Source organism: Oxyura jamaicensis, chromosome 3, assembly GCF_011077185.1.
Source record: "Oxyura jamaicensis isolate SHBP4307 breed ruddy duck chromosome 3, BPBGC_Ojam_1.0, whole genome shotgun sequence".
In the NCBI taxonomy this organism is placed as follows: Eukaryota; Metazoa; Chordata; class Aves; order Anseriformes; family Anatidae; genus Oxyura; species Oxyura jamaicensis.
In genome coordinates, this window is record NC_048895.1 from 26808327 (window position 1) to 26832296 (window position 23970).

At 41.5% G+C, this 23970-nt stretch overlaps 1 protein-coding gene across 3 annotated transcripts in view; it reads left to right on the plus strand.

Moving 5' to 3' along the window:
- The first annotated feature begins 709 nt into the window (after nt 1-709).
- GLP1R (glucagon like peptide 1 receptor) overlaps nt 710-23970 on the plus strand; it is an 89939-nt gene continuing 66678 nt past the window's right edge. Inside the window, exon 1 of one of the 3 annotated variants that reach the window (XM_035322139.1) lies at nt 710-829. Coding sequence is in view for 2 of the 3 variants with exons in the window: in XM_035322137.1 (XP_035178028.1) it covers nt 1960-2031 (72 nt within the window). In the remaining variant the exon portion in view is untranslated. Of the gene's footprint in view, nt 830-1889; nt 2032-19721; nt 19784-23970 lie in introns of those variants that run through there. The other 2 variants (XM_035322137.1, XM_035322138.1) reach the window with 2 other exon arrangements.

Sequence of the window (23970 nt, forward strand, 5' to 3'; positions counted from 1 at the left end):
ACATACCTGTTTAGAGTTTATTGTTTACAGATAATACTCTTGAGTTAAGTCAATCAAGGAGACAACAAAATAAGCAAATTAATAAAAATATTTATTTGAATATACCTACAACTAAAAATGAATCATTGAGATCCTCCAAAAACATTCACATATGTAACACCAGTATAAAATTAATCACATCTAACAAATTAGATGTGATTATTTCTGGAAAGTAGGATTAGCCTAAAGTAATACCTCTATTTCAAAAGGGATGCACATCACCCTCATAGGCTGATGAGGCTCTTAAACAGAGATATGAACTTATTAAGTTCCCATGAAACCAGCTGGCCACCTACTAAGCAGAAGTGCTAGGAGTCATTTTGGGAGCAGAAGTCCTAACTAGGAAACTTAATAAGTCAGCAGCAGAATCAGGAATGGAAAGCAGTAGAGACATGCATGTGAAGCAGGTGCACCTGCAAAGCTGGTGGTGCTATCTAGGTGGAGGAAGATTCTTCCCCTGTATTAAGGCTTTTTGTGGCCTGGCCTGAATGAAACCAGAGGGTATTTTGCTCAGTTGCCTGGTGGTTTTGTTGGTTTCCTGAAAGCACCTGTAACATATTCGTTAATCAGGCCAGCCCATAGGCACTTCCAGATAGAGTCAGGTGTCAGACTTCAAGTCAAATATTCCTGTGAGGTGTAGCTAGGCTTGGGTTAGGATCTTCTCTCAGCCCTTCAGGGAAGTAAGACCACATAAAACTATAGAAAATGCTTGATTTTCCTAGTCATGCTTCTCAGTAGTCTGGCGTTATAGATGCTGTTTGCTTCCTTCAAGGATATGTAATAATTGCGGGTAACAGAAATGCAGGTTTTTGCAGAAATTTCTTGTAGTTATGTGCAACTTATCTTAGCACAAATGGATACATTTGCCTTTAAGGCAAACATTAGATATGGGTTTGAAGCAAAGGGATCACTGATTTCCATAAAATCAGCTTCTTCATTGGTCTAGGCCACATGGCAGTGCTTGAACAGGTTTTTACAATTATTTATTGTTTATATTTATTTTCTTACTCTTTGCTGTTCTCTAAGTCCTCAGCAATGTCTGTGACAGAAATGCTACTTTTATAGTAATGGAGCATCTCTTACTGGGACAGTGTAAAATTAATCTCGAGCGACATAGAAAACATCACCTGAGGCAAACATTCAGGGATTTCAACTGACTTGAGGTGTTTGGCGGTCATCTCTTTTAGCAACCAAATTACATGTTCTTTCTTTCTTCTTTGGGAGTAGCTCTTCTAATCTGTATTTCTTCCTGCTTTAACAAAGTTGAAGGAGATAACCTTTTTGCCTTCAGTCAACCAAGTCACTTCAGTAAATGCTGCCTGGAGTTAGCTGTTGAGGTGTAACTGCTGTCCTGGCTATTCTCATGCTAAGGAATTTCATGATCCCATGACATTGATGCTCTGGCTACTCATATTCCCAAAGCATCAGCCTGTGATGCATTTGAAATTAACACTCATCATTAATATTTAACTCCTTTACATTCCAATCGTATCTAAAAGACCAATCTGAAATCCTTTTCCCTGTTCTCTGTTCAATTTTGAGATTTCCTTCCAGACCTGTCAGGTCTTGAATGCTTTCTTCTTTCAGAAGACTTAAGCTCAGGAACTTACACCTGATCTAACATCCAGCTCTGGAAATTCACATTATCAACAGCTGACTGCACTCACTGTTCCTAAAAACTAGTAAAACTTAGAAAACAGCCTGGACGGGGGCTATCTTTCCCCACCCGCCCCAGGCAGAAGAGCAGAGAGCCAGGACCCCCAGAGGCGCTTCTCCTCCTTTCGCTCCCCTCCGGGCCGCACCTGGGCCGGCCCCGGCCCGGCTCCGCCTCCGCCGCGGCTACAAAAGCGGCCGCCGGAGCCCCGCCGGGAGCGGGCCCCTCGCTCCGCCGCGCCCCGCGCATGGGGGCCGGCCCCGGCCATGCCCCTCGCCACCCTCCTTTTCCTCCTCCTCCTGCTGGCGGCGGCGGCTAGAGCTGCCCCCGTGAGGCGGGTGAGTGCCCCCGGGTCCCCTCTCGTGCGGGTGTCCCGGCTCCGGGGCGATGCTGGCAGCGGGACATCCCGGGGCTGTGGGTGGGGAGCGGGTGCTGCTGCCCCCCCGTCCCTCTGTGGGGCGCGGGGGATCCGCTATGGAAGGGTCCCGGTTGACAGCCAGCAGCCGGTAGAGGCGGTGGCAGGGCTGTGGCACGGTCCTCAAGGTAACTCTGCTTCCTGGCAGCCGTGGGGATGCGGTGGGGTGGGTGAGTGGGCACAGCTCGGGGTGGCGAGGTGGGTTTTAGGGTAGGGGGAGGGAGAGAGGGCAGCAGCCTGGGTCACGGCCTGAGGGGGAGTGGGTGAGAAAACCCATCCCTGGCGCTGAGCTCGTGGCTTGAGTTTTCCTAGATCTCGAGTCAGCCTTGTCTTTGCGAAGTGCCTGTCAGATTACTCGAATGCTTCCTCCGGCAGAAGCGACTGAGGCTGTTGAGGCTTCCCTCTTCTGCAGGTCTTGTGGGTGACATGGGGCTGCTGGACCCAGGGGAGCCTGGAGCGGTGTCTGGCTCAGGGAGGGGCCACCCAGGCAGAGCTGCACTGTGCATGCATGGCCTGGGGATGGGGAGACAGCGGGTGGCTTGGGAAGAGTGGTGGAAGACAATGGGGAAGAGGGTGACGGGTGGAGAAAGGTAATTCTGTTTCAGTGGGGCTGGGAAGAGAGACTGACTGTGGGCTGCAGAGGTGAAGGGACGGATGATGAAGCCTGCTAGCTGTGCAGCTGCGTTTCTTCCAGTTGCTGAAAGTTTATGAGGTTACTGACTTACAGAACACTATTCAGAATGATACGTTTAGTTCCCAGCTAGTCAGCAGTGTTGTTGCGGCTGTTGGCTTCTGGGTTTTCGGCTTGTCTAATGTCTGCTTTTGACATCAGGGCCTTGTTAGAGGAGCAGCAGGCACAAGTTGCACCTGGAAAAATTCCAGTCAGGGAAATCGCTTCACCCTGAAGGTGGTCGAACACTGAAACAGGGACCCAGAGAGGCTGGGGAGCCTCTGTCCTTGTAAGTGTTTGCTGCTTGAGATGGCACTGAGCAGACTGAGCTTCTGTCAGCATTGGCTTGGCATTGGCTGAACCCGGTGACCTCTAGGAGTCCCTTCCACCCTGAGTTATCCTGGGTTATGTTAGTGATGGAGATCAGTAACATTTGTTTGCCATCTGTAGGAGTGCTAGAAATGTCTGAACTTCCAGGCTGTGTGTGGATGCGGTTCGTGGATGTGTTTGGGGTGAGCAAGGGATTAGCACTGTGGAGGTGTGCTGCCAGGTGGAGCTGGGAAGCCAGCATGTAGCTGAGTATGCTTGGAATCAGGCTGCCAGAGGCCGAGGAACAAGGTGAAGTACTCTTCCTAGCAAAGGGGTCTCTGGCTGGATGTAGGACTGGGGGACGGTGAGAGGGAAGAAGTTTCTGTGCTCTCAACACTGATTTCCCTCTGACGTGTGCTTTTTAGCCTCTTCTGACACTAGAGGGTCTTATGTGACAACTTGTCTCGAGCAGTGATCTTGTCTGTTGTGCTGACAAAACATACAAAGTACTCTGCTTGACGCTAAGCATGCAGAAGTGTGGGACTTTTGCTGTCAGGAGTCTTTTCAGGTTCAGTTCAGAATGGTGTTAAAGGTAAAATCTAGGTGATAATCTGCTACTGCCTAAGCAGTGTAAATTTCAGTTTAAATACTCTTGGCTGCAAGCTTTTCTGGTTTAAAGAGGCATGACAGATGTGAGGGGAAGGCAGGATAATGGGATAGGGAGTTGGGGGAGAAAATGTTTTACTGGTGCCATGACTGCTGTTTTAGAACTGTTTGAGTTTTTAGGACTTCCCTATCTCCTTAGCCTCTCAAATAGGTGATAAAGGGGACTGGGAACAAGACAGGAAAGGCAGAAGAGGAAGGTGAAGATGCATGTGGAAGTAAGAAAAAAAGTCTGGAGTTTAAGTTCATGCTGAAAACTTGACAGTACCTTAAACACAGGATGACTGGCAATTGCTTAAGTGTTTAGATTGTTTTTGCTGCACTGAGGGTGGTAAAATGACCAAGAGCTGGTAGCACATGGCTGCATTGCAGAATCTTATTACTCATGACAAGCCTATGTCCTTTCCCTGCTTGGCCTTGAGCAGCGATGTCCCGCTGCTGACGGAGCTGACACACAGCTGCTTGCTGGTTCTCAGCCATCTGGTTGTAGTCTGGGTTTGGATTTCAGACCCCAGTTTTCTATGTAGTGTTTATGTTCAAAGCTTTGTTAGGATAGTCTTGAAGAAAGTCATTTAAATACCAGTGAAGAACACGCAGGAGCTGTACCCCAGCTCTTAATCAGCTTTCTGTTCTTCAAACTACCCCTGGTGCTTTTGTTCCTCAGGCTAAAATGTGATTAACACAGCTCCTGGGTGGAAGTACAAACAATTGAATCCAGTGGAAAGGTTACAGATCTTTTGCTGTCCTCAGCTCTTAGTTCTGAAGTGCTTTTGCTTGAAAATAGACAAGTATTCACATCAATATCAGCACCTCTGTTAATTAGAGTGTATGGATGTTTGTGTATGTGCGTGTTGTTGGCACTCAATTACTAGTGGGTTATTTAGGCTTCTTCAGATACAGTTGCTAATCTGTTGTCCAACAGTCAGCATGACTCCCTAGACTGCAGGCATTGGGGTTTTGTATAGTTCCTGCTACTTGCTCCCCCTTTGGAAGGCTGTTGCAGGGGCTTCAGTGCAATCAGCTGCTCCTCACAGGACTTGCGGTCCAGGCCCTTCACCAGCTTTTTAGCCCTTCTCTGGATGTGCCCCAGGGCCCCAGTGCCCTTCTCGTACTGACGGGTCCAAAGCTGAACACAGTACTTGAGGTATGGCCTCAGTAGGGTGGTCTCCTGAGCAAATTTCCTTCTCTACTTACACTGACTGGAAGTTCTGAGGTTTTTGTTCTCCTGCTCCTCAGAGCTCACATAGTACTAGTTGTCTTTGTTGCTTGCACTTTCAAAATCAAAATGTTCTGGACAAGTCTCAGCTTTTTAATGCTCTGTCTGTTATTAGCAGCACATACAGGCGGTGGTATAGAATGTAATTGAGAAAAGGATGATCGGACAAGGTCTGACACTGTGCCACCTTGCTGTAGCTGTTATCAGAGGACGCTTTGCCAGCTTCTAGGTAATGGGCTCCTTTCCTGGGAACGTGGCCAGGTTTTTCAAAAACTTAATACTTGCAGTCTACATAAATTCATGCCTGTGTTAATATGGTATAAGACTTCAGATTGCTTAATAGTAGATGAAGTCAGTGTCCCAAATGAAGGCCAACTAAAACACCTGTTATGTATTCAGAAAATGTATTTTTCAGAAACAATTCTTTCTGTAAATTGTATAAAGCTAGTAATAGCACATGTGCAATAAAATCAGATGCCCTAATGCAGCAAATATGAGTGTATGAGCTAAAAAGAAGATACTTAATTGCTTATTATAATATTGCAAATGTACTTGTTTGTGTGTGTGCAGACATCTCAGGCTTAAGGAGCTTGGGATATCAGATATCCAAAGAAAAGGACTGTGTTTAACACAGCAAGGCAATGAGTTAGCCTTTTGCATTGATTATAAAGCTCTGATGTCTGGTCTAAGCACATTAAACTTAGTGAAAGAGTTGTCAAATCTTCCAACTTTCCCTGCATTTCTAATGCTGTTACTGCATCCTGCACCTAACTCCCAAACTGGGCAGCAGTTTGGTCAAAAGTATTTGAAGTGAAGTGTAGGCAGAGTACAGCTGGGCATGGTAGGATGTGTGTTATGGCTCTATCAGCGGTGAAGCATGTATAGCTCTCTTCTCTTGTGAGAAGAAAAATGTACTCTGAAGGTGACAGAAGCAGAGCTTTGAATAACAACTAAAGCTTTTGCCCTCCAAAAGTTGTAGCTCTATAGGTGCAATAAAATTCACTGAAAGTGGACATGGTATACAAAGCATAAATGGTTGCCTGCTGGTTGTCAAGTGGCTTTTTCCGAGGTATTACATTACAGTCTGTTTCTGTAGGCCTGTCACACTAAATGGAGCTTTAATTTGCTGTGCTGATCGATTGCCAGTTACTTGAGAGGACGTACCAGCAGGAGCTGTTGCTTCTGACATCAGAAGGCCTTCACTAGCTTATAACTTGGAGCACTCCTTTGGAAAACTGCTTGTTTCCTTCTGCAATGCTGTAGCGAAATTATCTTAGTGTTCAGCTTATTTTGTTAAAGGCTTTTGTATTTCTTATTCTGTGGCAAACCAATGCATGTACTATTAGCCAAGGCTGCTCAAGTTTCCTTGACGCAGTGCATCGGTTTCATTAATTTGTATCTTAACAAAGGTAACTTTACACAATAGCAGATGTGCCTTTGCTATGAAAAAGTTCTTGGTAGATAAGAGACCTTCTATAGGTAGATAAAAGCCCTACAGTGTTGTTTTCTTGTGAGGCTGAATTAAAGCATTGGGCTGGATCTCCTTTAATTAAAGCAAATCTTCCTGACCAAGCTACTGAAGAAAAGACAAAACTTAATGTTTTCAGCCAGTGCTTTCTATCAGAAGAGGGATAGGTAAACAGTGTCTACGGTTCTCTAGCCTGCCAAATGGAAAGTAGCTCATTCAGATGTCAACGTTACATATAAATGCAGAAACTTTGAAATTACGGTATGTTCATATAGGTTTGCAGCTGGTGACTGAATAGAGTTCTTTGTCATTTGGTTCAGAGCTGGAATCTGATCTTTATAAATTGTAACCACACTGACCTGTGATCTGCTATATTCCAGTGAGCCTTTGGTATGAACATGAAGGAGCCTATGAAAAGGGTCAGTCTTCATGGGTAGTAGGAGAATCTGTAGGCAATGCAACAGTGTCATCTGTGTTTTCTAAGCATAAACGTGGAAGGTCCTCCTCTTCTACTTCTGAAGGAAACCAGATGGTTCCAACTGCAATGAACATGGACCCATGCAAAAACTCCTTGCAGTCTTGGTTTTAGGGATTTAGTAAGCCCCACAGTAGAGTGTTTCTGGGGTCCAGCATGGCAGATCTCCTGATGACAGAGAACAAGTGTCTATCCACCAAGTGCTGTCCCCTTAAGAATACTTAAGGTCTTACCATCCTAAAGAAACAACCAATCCCATGCTTGGATGTATGTGAATGGATCATTACAGTTTTATATGTGCAGATACAATATTGTAAGAATCTTTCTCAAATTCTTACATTAAATGCTTGTGAGGAACACCCCATGCTCCAAACTCAAGTGTGACTTTAACAGTCTCATAAATATTGCAGCTATGTATAGAATGAACACACCTTAATTGAATGAACAATTACAAATGGCAAGTGGGTAGAGGAAATTGTAGTTCACATGTGGAAAAGAAAAGAATAGTTCCTTCAGCTGGCCATTGTACTGCCTACATCTTATTGATGTTTCACTATAATTGACTGTTAATGGATTGCCATCTGAGTGCTGTCTGGTATTGACTGCTATTTTTCTTGCAACTGGTTGCTTTTTATTGTTAGTTCACCCTCTTGCCATCTTTTTCCTTAATTGTTTTATGGTAGCTTTCCCAATTCCAATATTTTTGTATTGTCTTCAGTTGTCTTTTCTGTTCTTTGAGTTCATCTGTATTCTCCTGTTCCATTCTTGTCTTGTTTCACTTATGTGTGCACTGCCCCCCTCCTTTAATGCCTTCAGGACTCTTCAAAACTTGCATTCTTGTAATATATGATGTATAGGTCTAGCTGCTGTTTGCTTCCCTTTTCCTTGCCCTGTTGCTGCTTCTATGTTCTCTTCTGTGCTAGGGGAGAGGTTCAGGAAAGTGAACCTACTTTCTGGTTGCATCTTGGAAGTAGATAAAGATTCAAGATCTGTGTAGAAGAACCTTCTGCAAATGCTAGAAGATGAATTCCTTGAGCACAGCTGAGAGGCTTGTGGCTCTTTTGGTCTCCTGCTTTCTTCAGCGCCCTGTTTTCTTAAAGGACAAGTGGAGATGAATTAGCACGTCATCCAAATTTTGTTATACTTAAGGCATGTTTTCTGTTCACTCACTCAAACCTCTTGCCATTATTTGTATTGATTTTTCTCCTCCTTGCTCTGCAAAACTGCACTGCTTCATTGTAATTATTATTTCCAGGAAATACTGTTCTTGACAATTTGTTAGACCTATTGTCTTCAGGACAAACAGATGTGTGTATGGATGTATCTGCATAGGACAACCTCTGAAGTTTGCATGTGGACAAGTCTCTGAAATCATGCTCTGTTTAAGAGCTGCAGTTCTGGCTAGAACATTTTGGTCTCCCCTTGACATACAGTTCTGGTGCTGTTCAGCATATCAGTCTAAAAACTGAGCCATGCTGGAGGCCTTAGCTTCAGGTAAACCAAAGCACTTTTGATGAGCCTGAGGGAAAAGTTGGAGGGAAAACAGTGTTCTCCCATATATCCTTTTCTAAATGGGAGGAATGTCAGCCACTGAGACTTTTGCATCAAGTACATCTCTGATATTTGGCAGAAGCTTATGGCAACAGTCCTCATTGTCCTCAGTAGAGTTCTTGTGGTAGCGTGAGCAGTTTAGACTCTGGCTTGTCCACACATAGGAGCAAGTCAAATGCAGACAGAAACAAGCTAAGTTACCAGCAAAGGTGCTTCAGAACTGCTCTGACTCTGTTCATAATGGGTGTTTGGCTTGTAAGGTGGTCCAGCTGCTTTTGAGTGTGTGTGGAGGCAAGCTGTAGAAATGCAGTTGACACTGTAACAAGCTTTACCACTCTGCTGAGCTGTGATAATAAAGGAGATGTACTCCTTTGGAAGGAGTTTTGTATGGGAGTTGCACCCCTTAAAAACAGGCTCAGGATGTGTAGCATCAGTCTTCCTTTCCTTTTGAATTATGTTAACACCAAACTCCTATGTATTTCTTTCCCACAGGAAACACCTGCCTTATTCTTCCTAATGTTTCTACTCCCTTTCAGCTCTGTAGATATATTGCTTGTGGTATCAACCACAGTCTCCTGGATTCTGCATTCAACCTTATGTTCTGTTTCATTACGAAAATTGAAAAATGTTTTCCCGTTCAAAGTATATGCCAGTTGTTTCATGGCAGCTCAGCTTTCCACAAGTAGGTTGCAAAGAGTTTGCTTTTAATGTGGTCAGATTGAGTCAACTTTTGCATTTACCCATCTCTTTCCTCAGATCAAGAGGTCTTTCCTGGTATCTGTAAACAGTGCTCAGAAAACAGGTCTATTTGGAGCTTGGCTGCATGGTGTGACTGGGGGGAATAAACGGGAGGTGCTGAGTAGATGCCTTCGCATAACTGCAGCATGTGTGAATCAGTCCTCTAAGAAGCTCTTAGCAAATAAATTGGAGAATTAACTTGTTACCTTAATGGGCGTTGAGCCCCCCCTTTCAAAAATACCAGAACTCAACTTCTGTAGCATTGTAGAATGTCCCTTTTCTTTGAAATTTGCTGTTACTGTATAGTACATTAGGTTGAATAGCAGGTGAGAGGGTATGGTGTGTCCCTGAAACTGCAGAGATCCCATCAATGAATCTCTTCTTTTTTCAAGATGCCATAGTTCTTAATGCAGGGAAGAAAGGACAATGTGTGTGCTCAACTATATGGGGAGGCCGTGTTCTTAAGCTAGTTGCTAGCCTTGAAGTGAAGTATGCACACAGCATGCTGGAAGGTACTTCGTTGGGTGGGTTGTGTGTTAGCAGGAACCTTGGTGGATGTTGCTAAAGACTGTTCTAGGCTACATTTCACCTCTAAAGCCATATCGGGGGGGGGGGTGTTGGAGAATTATACTGGCTGTCTTTGGTTTCCTGCTATTGCAGGTGCCTGGTAGAAGTTCTGGTTAATGCAACTACCGATTTTGGTGTGAATAAGTAATAAAAATTGTTTTTCAAACCTTCTGGGAGAGACTGACATGGTTGGTATCCAAGGGCTTCTATTGTAAGATTCACTTCCCAACATAGAGGGATTCCAGACCTCTCTAGAGTGATGTAAAGCAGCTGCTGAAGAGTTGTTGTAAGACATTTTGACATACCAAAAAGGGTTACATGTACAGAAGCATTGACAAGCTCACTAAAATGTCAGGTGCCTTACTTCATGCTGATTTGGATGGGAAGAACAAGAAACTTTCAGAAGACTTGGTTTATAAGTTAGTGCTCTGTTGAAGTTACTGCTTCATTAAATGGATGTATTTACTCATCCTGATTTGATCTTTGTGGTGGTCAGAGCCTGCCACAGTGAGCCATGCGGGACCTGAGATGGGGTGGCAGGGTAAGGTACAGGTCTGGTCTGGGAAGTCCAGAAGCCTGTTGCCTTTATGGCTGGCTGTGATGTGACTCATCTACAGACCGATCACTGTGTTGAGGAGTTTTGTACACAAAATCCAAATTCTTCCCCTTTTGGTTAGCGGGAGAATCTGGGCTTCAGCGTATTTTTCCCTCTGTTTCGGTAGGTGAGGTGAGTAGGAAGTGCAAGGCTTAAAATGAACACTGGCATCTAGGAACATAACAGCCTACCTCATATACTCCAGTATAACTGGGGGGCTCCAGTGCTGTTTTGGAAAAAGCCAGATCCTGAAAATCGTACAAGTTCCACATACGTCATCTGCAGAAGTGTGGCTGTTGCTACTGCTGTGTGTGGGCTACAAATAACAGATACAGCCTTATATAACTGGATCAATGATGCTCAGTTAGGTCAGTCTTTGTTTGTCTTCTTCATTCCTACTCCTCCAAAGAAAAAAAAATTATATATTCTGCTCTGCAATGCTAGCTATACACAATGGATGAGGCTTTCTTCCTCCATACATGAAAACTAAGGGTGGAGCATTTAATCTGAATGATTTGAAATAGCCATTGGTCTCTGCTGTTGTCAGGTGTCTGGTGTTCTCTAATTTATTGCCCTTTTCATTTACAATGAAAATAATAAAGGATTCATCAGGTACTATTTGAAATGCATCATGCTAAGAATGATGAAGATCCTATTCCTTTTAAACTCAGTGACACTGCAAACAGTGCTCTCTGGAAAAAGGAAAATAGACAGGAAGTTATATGCTATTTACAATGGAACTGTGTGGTTATAAGCTGTGCATCAAATAAATGAAGCTGTAATTGTAGCGTACTTCTTTCAAAAGCCCCAAATTCTTCCTACACAGTTTCTCTAGCAGAAATGTGAAGCATCACAGAAATGGTACAGAAGGCACTCAGGCATAAAGGTGGTCAGAAACATTCTGTTCAAACAGTACTTCAGAAAACTAGCATCCAACATATTTAGTGTTGTAATAGATGTACTTTAAGTCCACATCTCAGTACTCCTGTGTTGTTAGTTGAATCGAGCTAAGAGTTGACACATACTTCTTGTAAAAATTCCATCCAGTCTCACACAGCTTAATTCCCTACGGACTTCTAGGGCCAACTAACATTAGCTAAAGGATAAACCTCCGCAAGATATCTTCTGTCTGTAGAATAATTCAGTATGTTCTGAGTTTGTTCATTGCTCTTTGGGGATTAAGACACCTGGTGGTAATGAATGAGGCTATTAAAGCTCTCCAGAATAAAACTGATTCTATTACTAATGAGATGTAAGGGTAAAAGAATGTGAGCTTTATAATCTGAACTCTTAATGGTCTTGCAAAGGTAGACATGGTTGTAAATCACAAGAAAGTAAACTGTAGTTTGAAACCGTATTTCTTGATTTCTTACTTGTTTTGGTGTCTGAACTACAGTGGTGTCTCAGAGCTGGAATGTGACAAAGTTTTATGTATTTGCTTGTATAGTTAGATAGCATCCATGTGGATGGGTCATCGAGCAGCCAACGATTTCTTCATTTCCTAATCCATTTTTCTACTTTCTTGCTGTTTACAGTAACTGAGTAATGGGAAATCATTTAACACTTCAGGGAAGCTTTCATCTTTGTCATCATTCCCATTTTCTTTCCCACTTTGTCACCCTACGTTCTTATTAATTAATTGTGAGACTGAGTTTAGATACTGCATTTCATCAGTCAACACTTATTTTTTGAGATGCAAACCTCTATGTATCTCCTGACAACTGATTTATAATCAGCTGATTAGACCCAGGCACTTTATGTAATCACAGTAGAGATGAAATATTACATCAGTAGCGAAATGGGCAATTACATGGATTAATTTATTTCCCCACATATTAATTCTAGAGGAAATTGTTGCAGTTGTGGACTGTTAGTTTTCTGGAAAAAAAAAAAAAAAAAGAAAATCAACCCTAGAGTTAGGGCATCTTTAACTACTTCTAGTTGTTTTTGCAAAAATGTTACAGGCTTTCAAAATGGGAAAAGTGGTCTCTTGTTTGGATCTTTACAGTGCTCTCCTAGGATCTTCCTTTTCCAAGAAGGAAGATGATATTGTTGTATTTTTCTGTGTGTGTATTGTGGGCAAACTCTCCAGACCTGTTCAATGTAAAATGTTTCCCATTTTCAACAATGACAAAAAAAAAAGTTTGAGTGGGAATGGCTGGGAAGAACCTGCCTTCAACTACAAAGAGTAATTGGGGTCCTGTCTGGGAGCAGGACTCTTACTTGTGTACATGGGAAAGAAAGGAGGAGAAGATGGGGAACAAACTGTACACGCTGTTGCTGTAGTACTCATGGTTAGTCTGGGTGTTCAAAGGAGATGTGCTGTTCAAGATGGAGGTTGTTGATGGCAAGGGGTTTAGTCAAACTGAAAGTTGTGGCTCGCTCACTCACTCACTGTTCTCTTTTTTTTTTATTTGAGTTTTCTTTTTATATGGTTTTAATCAATGTCTGCTCTTGCAGATAAAGGCTTTCTCCTAGGAATAAGGGTCGGAATAGTTAGGTAAGAGAAGAAGCAGGGGTGGCTCGATTTGTTAGATGCATCTCTGACTACTACATAAGTCTGGAACACTTGGTGGCTGATAGATTACAAGAAACATTCAGGTTTGTGCTTGAGTGGGTTCACTTTTACTCTTTTTAGATTTTTCTGTGCAAGATAGTGAATTTCAAACTTATAATAGCATTCACCCTTCCATTTAGGGAAACTGAGTTAGGTGATAACTCATTAAATACATGGAATGTTAAAATAGGAAAATGTGTTAGTGTTGTCTTACACTTTCTATAGAAAGTAAGAATGGTCGTCACTCTCACTACTTAAAGATAGGATGACCACATATGTATACATGCACATCACCATAATCCATGCAGTAATATGACCCTTTCCCAAATACCTGGTTTGGAGAAAAGGTGATGGTAATTAGCTCCCTCCTGTGTGCACTTCATTCAACAAGACTGGGTGCTTGGATACTAATGCAATAGGTGCCTTGGAAATATCTGTAATGGCTACAGAAATCAGAGTACTGAGCCCTTTCTGTAATAGAGTCAGGGCTGAAGGGCTATGTTTTTCTGAAAATGGTTTTTAGTTACTGTGTAATTGATTTGGGGGGTGAGAGGAGGAGGGTTTACAGCTGCACAGTAGACATCTTGATCAATGAGACTATTTGTACTGTTAAACAGTATACTCTTTAAAGCTGGGCACTTAACGATGAACTAAGCTGTCAGTTGTTGCTACACATACTATTTAGTGAGCTTAAATGCTGACATATTGAAAGAACAAATCTAATATAAACATCCTTTAGAGTTCATGAGGTTAACTTTCTCCTTGTTCAAGCTTTCAATAATTAGTTCCCTTCATGTCTCTACTTTGTATTGCCCCTTGTCTGAACCCCATCAGGTTCCCCTTTTCAGGTCCAGCAACTTGGTTTTAACAGCCTGACTTTAATCTTTGCAGTGTGGTGTCCCCTGTTGTTTTTGAAAACACTCAATAGTTTATCTTCAGTAGAAGGACTTAGAGTTGTCTTTAATCTCAGCTTTGCCAATCTGTCTGAGCTGCTTGGCATAATGCTTAAAATAAACTTTAAAGAAAATTCATACCTTCAAGTATTTCATGAATATGATTACTTCAGAGAAGAGGAGGGAGAGAATGCCTGTGTTCTAGCTAATCAAAAGAAACTAAGCTTTCAGTTCATGTGTTGAAAAGAACTTACATAAAAATTCTGAATTCCAAATGCTTTCTCTTTTCCACAAATTACATCGAAGGCAATGATCTTTATGTTAATGCTACTTAATGGCCTCTGCTTTTTGTTGTTGTTGTTTTTTGTTTTTAATTTATAGCTGTTCTTATTCTTTACTCTTTATTTTTGTCATGCTGGAAATATTTGGAGCAAAATCAAGTTCTGGAAATAAACAGATTTATTACACTGTTCAAAGTGTGTGTATCCTGCTCAATGGACAGCTGGGATCAGCAAAGGAGAAAAGTGTTTCTTGAAAGGCAACGTGCAGCAGATTCACTGGGAAATGAGAAGATCATTTCATAGCAAATTTGTAGCAAACTTGGAACACCGTCAAGTATGGAGTGACAGGCATCTGACACAGGAATATTCAACTTCAGTACTATTATGAGCTAGCTGTTTTGTACTTGTTTTGCAATGCTTGTCTTTTGCTTAGTTTTATGACACAAACTGGAGAAGAATCCATCTGAACAGTTAGGAGTGGAAAGTGTCAGCCTACTTTGGTCTTGTCTAAGTCTTTTTCTTTAGGCTTCTTTTCCCTCTCATCTGTCTTTTCCTCCACCCCAGTGCTGCCTTAATTTTTTTCACCATTTCTGGTCCAAGTAATCTGACAAGAGAAATGTTCTGTGCGTTAGTGTTCTTTCCACTGAAAGTTCTGCTAGAAACAAAGCAGACAAGCTGGCCAGTCTGTGTGTTTGTCCAGCTGCCCAGGCTGCTTATCTAATGGACTCCTCTAGAGATCATGTCCCAGCTCTGGCCCGAGTTGTCTTATTGTCCTCCATATAGCAAGTTACTGCTTTTTTTGGTTGTCATTTTTCCTGTTGAATTCCACAAAATAGGCCCTTCTGAACAATTCCTGTTTAGGCTGTGGCTCTTCCATGTTTCATTTTTGCCTTTCCTGAAACATTTATGTAGTGGTCAGTTTAGTGAGATCCCCTACTCAGCTGGGCCCTCGTTGGGTTTTAATGAGTATCTGTCTCTTGTTTTTGAAAAGCTAATAAAAATGCACCTCCTCCTGCCCTTTTAAAACGTCTATATAGCTAAAGGACTCTCCTTTTTGGAGAAAGGAAGTACAGAGGATGAATCTTTAATGAATTCATGATGTGTTCATTTTAATAATTGGAAACTGTTGTGTAAAGAACATTGAGAAAGATTTTCATGCACAAAGGCTTATCACGGGGTCTAAATAGATCCTGGTTGCTGTAAGAGTGGAGGAGGATATACCCAACAATGACCTGAACATGTAGGTTGTTGGAGCACAAGGTTTTCCTGTACCTACAATTTCTATTCTGATCCTTGGCTATGGGTTTTAATGTAATCAAAGCTGACGTATTTTTTTTTTTCCCCTCTGTGCACTTATTCTTTCTACCCATGTAGAATCATGTCTATCTCACTTAGATCCCTTGGAAATTAAGATTTTATCTGTATACTTCATGTCAATCTTGGATATCTATTAGCTACTGGCTAGACCTTCATAGAGTTTAAAATTTGCAATTCTACTACTTAGTGAAAAAGAACTTGTTTGTCTGATCAGTTTCAGCCTGTTGAGAGCTCTGTGTGACATGGAGAAAAGCTGTGGTAATGGGTTTCTTTTTGAAAGGAACGCTTCTAATAAAATTGCAAGAGCATCACAGACATCTTTATATATTAATCCTAAGGTTGAGATATGCTTTGTTTCCAGAAGATACTATATAAAAAATAATCCTTTTTTTTATGGCTGTATATGTATGAATGGATGATAATAAGGATGACAAATTTAGGTAGAACCCAATAATTAAAGCCAGGAAGTGAATGCTAACTACTAATACTTTCAAACTGGATCTTTGTAAGGTCTTGCGCTTTGAATCTTGTTTTAGACTCCACATATGCTTGGTAAGAGGGAGAGGAAGAATACAGCAAGAAAGAGGAAAAAGTCACGGGACTTCTAATGCTGTGTTCTCTGGGTTCTTTGGAAGGATGTAAGGGGGTTGCACGGGTGTACATATGTACATGTGCATGACTGGTGTGACATTTGTACAGAACTTTAACATACGGTGACTAACGTACCTATTTTAAAATTATGCAAGTAAACTTTCTGTCCTCAAAATTTATGCTGCTAAGGCAAGAACGGTACCAGAGGTGACAGAGGCACTGTGTCTGTACAGTTGTACTGGGTCTGGCTGGGATGTTAACTTTCCCTGCAGCAGCCCATACAGTGCTGAGCTGCACTTGTAGCCAGAACAGCAGTGGGATCACACCAGTGTTGCATCTGCTGCTGAGCAGTGCTGGCACAGCATCAGGACTCTCTCTAACCCTCCTAGGGGGTGGGCAAAAAGTGAGAAAGAAACATCAGCAGGGCAGCTGACCTAAAACAACCAAAGGGATCTTCCATACCATGTGATGTCACACTCAGCAATAAAAGGTGGAAAAAGGAAGAAGAGGGGAGGGGTGGGCTCTCGTTGTAAAAACGTCTGTCCTCCCCCCGAACGCCAGCTACGTGCGTTGAGGCCCTGCTTCAAGGACGTGGTCAAGCATTGCTCACTTGTGAGAAGTAGAGAGTAATTTCTTTCCTCTGCACTTCCTCATAGCCTTTACTTGTTTTGTTATTCCTTTTCCCCCTCCCTCTTTCACTTTCCCTTTTTTCCCTTTAATTGAATTGTTTAATTAATAATAATATTTCCTTAATAATATTTTTCCTCTTTGATTAAATCACCCTTAACTCAGCCCGTGAGTTGTTCTTTCCTTTACTTCTTCCCCTCCTCATCTGAGGAGGGGGAGTGAGAGAGCAGCTGTGGTGTTCAGCTGCCTAGCACGGCAAAACCACAACCGTATACGAAGTATCCTGCTTTGCTAGCTGTGAGGAACTGACTTATTCTGGGGGCAAGGTAGTCAGGCATGAAAGCTTTTACTGATCTCTAGAAGCAGGTGTGAGGCAGAGCCCTGATAGCATTGCACTTCCATCTACAGATTTTAACTTGTTTATTCAATTAATTTCTTCTTCTCATTGGAAAAGTAGAAAGAAATATAAACTACCATCTGAAGTGCAAAGCTGGAAAAGTAAAAATGATGTGGAAAAAAAAAAAATAGAAAAGCACAAATACTACTAACTTTGAGGTGTTCAAGATGTTGATAATGTCCCCAGTACCTCTAGCTGCGTGGTTGCCCTCTGTAATCACTTAATCCATTCCTGTAAGAAATTGAAGGGATATTCAAAGTAACACCAGGAATGACTGACTAAAAAAAAAAAAAAAGTAAAGAAGCTGATGGCAACAAGTACAAACCAATCAACAATTAAAAAATGCTAATGGAAATTAATGTATCTGAAAATTCTATGGATAATGGAGCTAAGGACAACTAACTCTGTCAGAAACCAACTAAATTGTAACAGTGATGGGGAGTAAAAATTGAGCCTTCCCTCCACAGGGCAGCAGGGCAGAGCATTAGCGTGGTACTGCATGGTAGCAATATTATGAAAAACTTAACTTATATTTCCCTTCACTAGTAATTAATAGCTGTTCAATCTGATACTCATCCAACTGTATTGTGAAAAGGCTGAAAAATAATCTAACATAACTAATATTAACCAACATAATATTTAGAGGAAATATTATGTGTATTTTCATGTCATTAGCCCCATTCTGATGAACAAAATTGTTGTGATATACTTCAAGTTTTGTAAAGTAATTCCTCCTAAGGAAAACTATTTGCATGATTGAGTCTACTCAGGCCAGAAATAAGCACCAAATTCAATAATGGCTGTAATTAGCCATAGTAGCATATTGCCTAAGAGTGCAATGTATTCTCTGTCACTTGAGGTCTTTGAACCAAGATTAGATGTGTATCTGAATGATATCTTCCGGTTAAGATAGCATATGTGAGGCTCTAAAAGGTGTTACAAAGAAAGGAGATAAGATTTTCATCAGCTGTGAGGTTATCATGGTTTCTTCTGGTCTCAAGGTCCCTGTAATTGCCATGTACTGTTCCTGGTGAGAAAGAAAAGGTGAAAGATCATGAGTGGCCTATCTAGTAATGGGTACTGACAAAGAAACGTGGAGGACTACTTCTCCAATAGCTGAAGTCTTCAAGTCTTTGTTTCCTTGTGAGTAATAAATACTTGACTCCTAGCATAAACATTTTTATACAGGGAGTGGGCTTTGTTTTAGGCTTCTCTCAGTTCCAAGATTTTGAGTAAGATTATTCTTACATTTCCCTGTGAGCTATGCTGCTGTTGCTTGCCTCTGCTTTGCAGCAACTCTTATCCTCTTGAACGCTTTGCCTATTTAATTTTACCCTGGAGAGCTTGCCTGTCCAGCTCAGTGCAATGGCATGGATACTTATGCTGGCACAAGCAGAAGAGAGGAGTGAAGGGGGGAGGAAATGGCAGCCTCTCTTTGAGAACAGAGAAATAACTTATTTCAACAGCAGTGCTGGTTTATGCTGCTTTAAATGCTGATAGAGTTATGCTGCAAGATGACTCTGTGCTCCAGAAGTATATCTTAAGGATGACCTGAAATCTAAAAAATCCTTTCCAGAGTTAGTTCAGAGAACAAACTCCATCTTGGGAAAGACGTCACATAAAGCCACTGCTATTTAAGTTCTCAAGTGTTTTCTCTAGCCTCTTCACAGTGGATCTGTTCTGTTCCTGCAAGTGCTGCTTGATTTAAGGTTAGTGTCAAATAGGAAATATGTGGCTGTGAAACTACTAACATGGAACTAATGGAATGATTTTAATTCCTTTAAGTGACCTATCTATTTTCAGCTGTGAGTGGTTATTACTGCATGGTCACTGCTTCCCTTGGTGCTTTGAAAATTTGAGATGGAGGAGGGGAAGATTTGTGTATAAGTTAAAATATTCACTTTGGCAAAATTAGGGACTTGACCGTAGGGGCAGCTTGTTCTTCTGTGTTTGTTTGTTCAGGCTGGACAGTTTTCTTGAGAAGAAGCTCTCTGCATGTGTGGTGTAGGGTGTTTTCTTTTGAAGTTGTTTCACCCTGCCCTGGGGCTTTGTCACATCTCCTGCTTTCTGAGAAACAATGTGCTTGCTTGCAGTCTGAACACTGAACAGCAGTCTTCATCTTGCTGACCTCTGCCTCCTTTTTAAGGTCTCCCCACAGAAGGGTGGGCAGAGGTCTGTCCATTCTGTTTTAACATCAACACAATCACGATTCATTTCTGTAACTTAAGGCACAAGTGTCTTTAGGTCCATATACCCCTACAAGAGTATGGGAAGGAAAGAACCACCAAGGGGGAGACAGGCTCATGTCTGAAGTTATGATTGTCTCTGAGGCAGACTGTTGCCACAGCAGACCTGCAGGGCTGAAGGCTGTGATACCTGCCAGAAGTAAAGAAATACAGTTTGGGCCTGGAGCTGATGGGGATTCTGAATGAGGAGAATCCACTGGCTTCACACACTGGGAAAATGATGTTGCAAGGCTGCAACTGATGGAGATAAAAACCTGCTAGAAGTGGTCTGAGGACAGGGTGTGGGGGAAAACTTGTGCACAACTGGAGGTTACCACTTGTATTTGACTTTCTCTGTGCTACTTATGGAAGGATGGAGTGTAGTAGCATGTGGGATTGACTTGCAGGAATAATGCACAGAGCCCCGGCTGCTGAATCTAGTTGTGCAGGTTCTCTGGGCAGAACAGAGACTGAGTATTAGTATGTGAACATGGTGTGCACAAGGTTAATGTGCAACTATGTGGACGTAACTGAGGTAAGAATGTAGACTAGTTGGGAGAACATAGAGTAGATTTATGCATTATACTGAAATGGAATGCAGGCTACCAATTCATGTCCTTATCAAAATACTGGGAGAGGGAATTGAGGAAAAATGCTATTTGAGAGGGTTGCAGAGGAGAGAATTGCAGGGGAGAATAACTTATGAACTGGCCCAATATTGGCTATTAAGCTACTAACAGGAATGCTGGAGGGTTGTTTGTTTTTTTTTATTATTTTTTTATTAAAACGCTCAAATTTACAAAAGCCCTCTGAGCTCAAAGATGGGGATTAATAAAGCAAGATCTCAGGATTAAGCATACAGAAAGATTTTTAATTTAACTTCATAAACCTCTGTATCATCAACACATGCAGCTGTACTGTTAGTAACTCCAGAGAACTGATATTGTTTTCTCCCTGGGGAACCAAACTCCGAACTCCTTGGGTCTACTTTTTGGTCACCCATTTGCTTGCACCCAAGCATTAGATACTTGGCATCTCTCTTAATATCTTTATTGCACTGTGATTCCAAAATGAAGACACTACAGTCATCCTTTTGAAAGAGGTTTTGTGGTAGGCTAATTCAGACTTGAGGAAAAGTTTGATCTGATTCCTGTGGTTCATAACTTGCTTTGCAGCAAGTAAGAAAAATCTGTGATTCAACTTGGCTTGCTTGCACTTCTGTACTTCCTTGGCAGAGAAGGGCTGTAGGGAAAAACTGAGACAAAAACTCATTTTGCATAAATCTGATAGTTACCTTTATCTGGGTGAAAGGGTGATTTTGATCCTGCTGAATCATTTAAGTCAAGGGTGATAACATTGTTGCAATGGATTAGTGAACAGCTAGCTAAGCACTATTTGGAACTTTGTGATTTCGGTGTTTGCAGCCTGCTTTGTTCTATGCAAAGCCTTGAATCAAAGCATCAACCTTTTATTAAGGATACAGGAAAAATAGAGGGGTAAAAGCTAATATTACCTAATGGATTAATGAAAGCTTTTTAAAAATAGATTTAATTCCTGTGTCCTGTTACTAGCTGAAGAGTGTCTGATTGTAACTTTAAATATGGTTGAAGATGATGGCCACTGTTCGTGGAGAATGGAAGAGGGGAAAAATAAAAAATAAGCTACAGGTTTGATTTTTTTATTTTTTTCATTCAAAGAAACTGAATTGGTCTCTGCAAATAAAACAAAGGTAAAACTACACAGAAGTAAGACCAAACATGGCTCTCATATCTGTTTTTGATTCATGCTTCTAATGTCACTTGTGGAGGAAGACTACTATGCAGTCAGCAACCAAGACCTCACAAATACAACAGACTGTTGTCAAGTTAAGGTGATGCTTTAAATTGGTGCTCTCATTAGAGTCTTTCACGAGCATAGCAAAAACCACCCCTATGTAGGAATGCCAAAATTTTCTATGCCTTGTCTAAAAAGAAGGTAGAAGGAAAAGGATGCAAGAGGTGGCGTAAAAGCAGGAATGTAAATTTAATGTTGGATGGTCTCAAAGTGATAACATCACCTGGTTCCCTCTGCACCAGGAACATGGCTCTGAGGATGCTGCTGCAGTCCTGCTGCAGTGTGTTGTGCTAGATTTCTTAATCTAGCTTGTACTCCCTATTGATTCTGGTGTCAAGGACTGCAAGATATTCCTATTAAACTTTGGATAAAATAATGTGAAGATCATCCAGTATTAAGGTAACTCTAGGCATGCTGATTTGGTCCTTGGTTGTGGACCTGTGTTACTTCTGTTTTATATGATCGGAGTACAGTCCCTGGGTAGCATCTCAGTACACCTTTTTCATTTGTCTTATGACATTTTTTTTTCCTACTTCAGTGTTTCTCTGTATTAGGATGAGTTAAGACTAGTCTTTATGCAGCATTGCTCCTGTCTTGTTTTTGACAAATCAAGCCCTTGGAATATAACGTTTGGCAGCTGTGTGGGTTGAATGCTGAAAATCATAAGATTATATGCTGGTTATAAAACACAACGCTGCATCCAACCAAATAAATGTGAACACTATTGTATATGCTGTGATACCACAAAGACACTGTTGTAGAGGTTCTGTTCTGTCTAGGTGTGATAGACCCATGTCATTGTGTTATACAAGGGTGTACCTCTGCATTATCTTCTATGGAACGTTTGGAAAGAAGACAGATGATGTCTGGAGAATGAGCTTCACTGGCAGAATTTCCTCTTGTATGGTCTGATCTCAAATGCATTGTAACTGTTGATGAAAATACTAGCAATTTGCAAAGGCACTACATATAATTGTCTTGGCAGAGGGGTGGGTTGGAGGGAAGGAGCAATATGACAGATAATGGGGCAATGGACCTTGAGCCACTGTGACAATGAGCTGCTGAGGGAGTTAAGTTGGCATTAGTTAAAACTGAAATAAACTACTGTCCGTAGCTAGAACTGTAAAAGCCATACAAATTTGATTGCTTTCTTCTTCAGCAATCTCTAAACAACTGTAGATGCAGAACCCATGAAATTATATACTGGAGGTTGTTTTTTGTTCTAATAGCTTTCTGGTGATTGTTTTATACCCTTTTTTGGTTGGGGGGGGGGGGGAAGGTGGAGAGAACTAAACTTTTTTGAAAAGTATTAAAAAAATGGAGAAGGCATTCAGTGAGAAAGAAGTCTGTGAAGGTTAGTATGTCTGCTGTTTTTTGTTTTTTTCCTTGCTATTGAGCTTATCAGAGAGGTCATAGTGATAGGCTGGCAAGCTGGAGAGAAGCCTTACATTGCTGTATAGGATTGGTGATCCTGAGGAAAAACAGCTAAATGTCTACCCCTTGCTTTCTGATCCTGCACCACAGCTCTGAAAAAGAGTGAGAGACTGGTAAATAGTCATTTCAAAAGCTGTGGATCCCTTGGGATACTTCATTGTGAAAGGTGAAAAAGACTTAGTGTGTTTCTTGTGCAGTGAAAATACAGGTTTTATACAACCCAGTGATGTTGTCTTAGTCCCTAGGGTTGTGATGTAGATTATTGCTTCTGTTTTCTGGTGAAATCCTCTTTGTGCTTGGAAACTCAAATGTTGTGATTTCGTAGCTCTGCGAGACTGCAGGCTCTGTCCATCTCTTTGCTCAGCCAGCTCTGGGATTGGACTGTTGCTGGCTGTTGTAGAGAAACCAGTCAGTTTTAATCTTAAACAGATTTATTTATTTATTTATTTAGAATGCACTTGGTTCAGTATGTCACAAAGAACCAGCTTAGCTAACTGCATTTTGGACCACAGTAGGAAGAGCTAGAAGTCCAACTTTGACAGATGTTCTTTGCTTTGTTTTGCTTCAGCAGCTCAGACTTTTGGGATGAGTCAGCTGCCCAAATGCAGGCATCTAGCGCTGCTGAAAACTTCCTACAGTATTCAGGACCATGTGTAGGACAAGCAGATGTGTGGTGCAGGTTGTAGGGGAAACATGCACCTCTGCAACTTTGGTAGAAGCCAAAGCAAGACAATTATGCTTACTGGGAGGAACAGTAGTTGTCTGTGATTGAGCATCTGAATTCCACCCTAAATCTCTTCTTACTTTTTCAGCCCTGTATATTTCTTGCTGCCCATTGTGATAGTAGGCATTATTGTAATATCCTTAATAAAAGGCTGCTATTCTTCCAATACCATAGGCTACATTTTTATCTCTAAAACTGTGAGGGTAGACTGAAGAACTCCTCTCATTTTCTACTTTGTAGTTTCCCATGCTCCCATAACATTGCTTAACTTTGTCATTGTTCCTTCCATAGTGTTCTTAGTGCTACCCATTTGTATCTGTCTGAAAATAAAATTTCAACTCTTTACTCTGTTTTGCTTGCTCTGTTCTGTAACTGCATCCATAAACGTCTTCTATAGAGCACTTCACAAGCCTTGTACCTAGGTTTGCAATGCCTAGTAAAGTCTCTTTGTGCAGTTCTATAATTTAATTCTCATGAGTGTTGGCACATAGTTTCTTCAACTAAAATTATGGGATTGTTTTCTGCTGTCCAATAGTTTGGTAGTTAGTTTCTTCTGAGTTTTTGCATTTTTCTTTTCTCTGCGTAGTTGCTCAGTAGTTTCTTCTGTCATTTTTATGACTGGCTCATGTAGTAAGTCCTTGACAGCAACATTTACCAGAACAGATGAAAGAAGTAGTAATGAAAATAACATTTTTCTGGAACCAATGACTGTCAAACTAAATATGTATCTG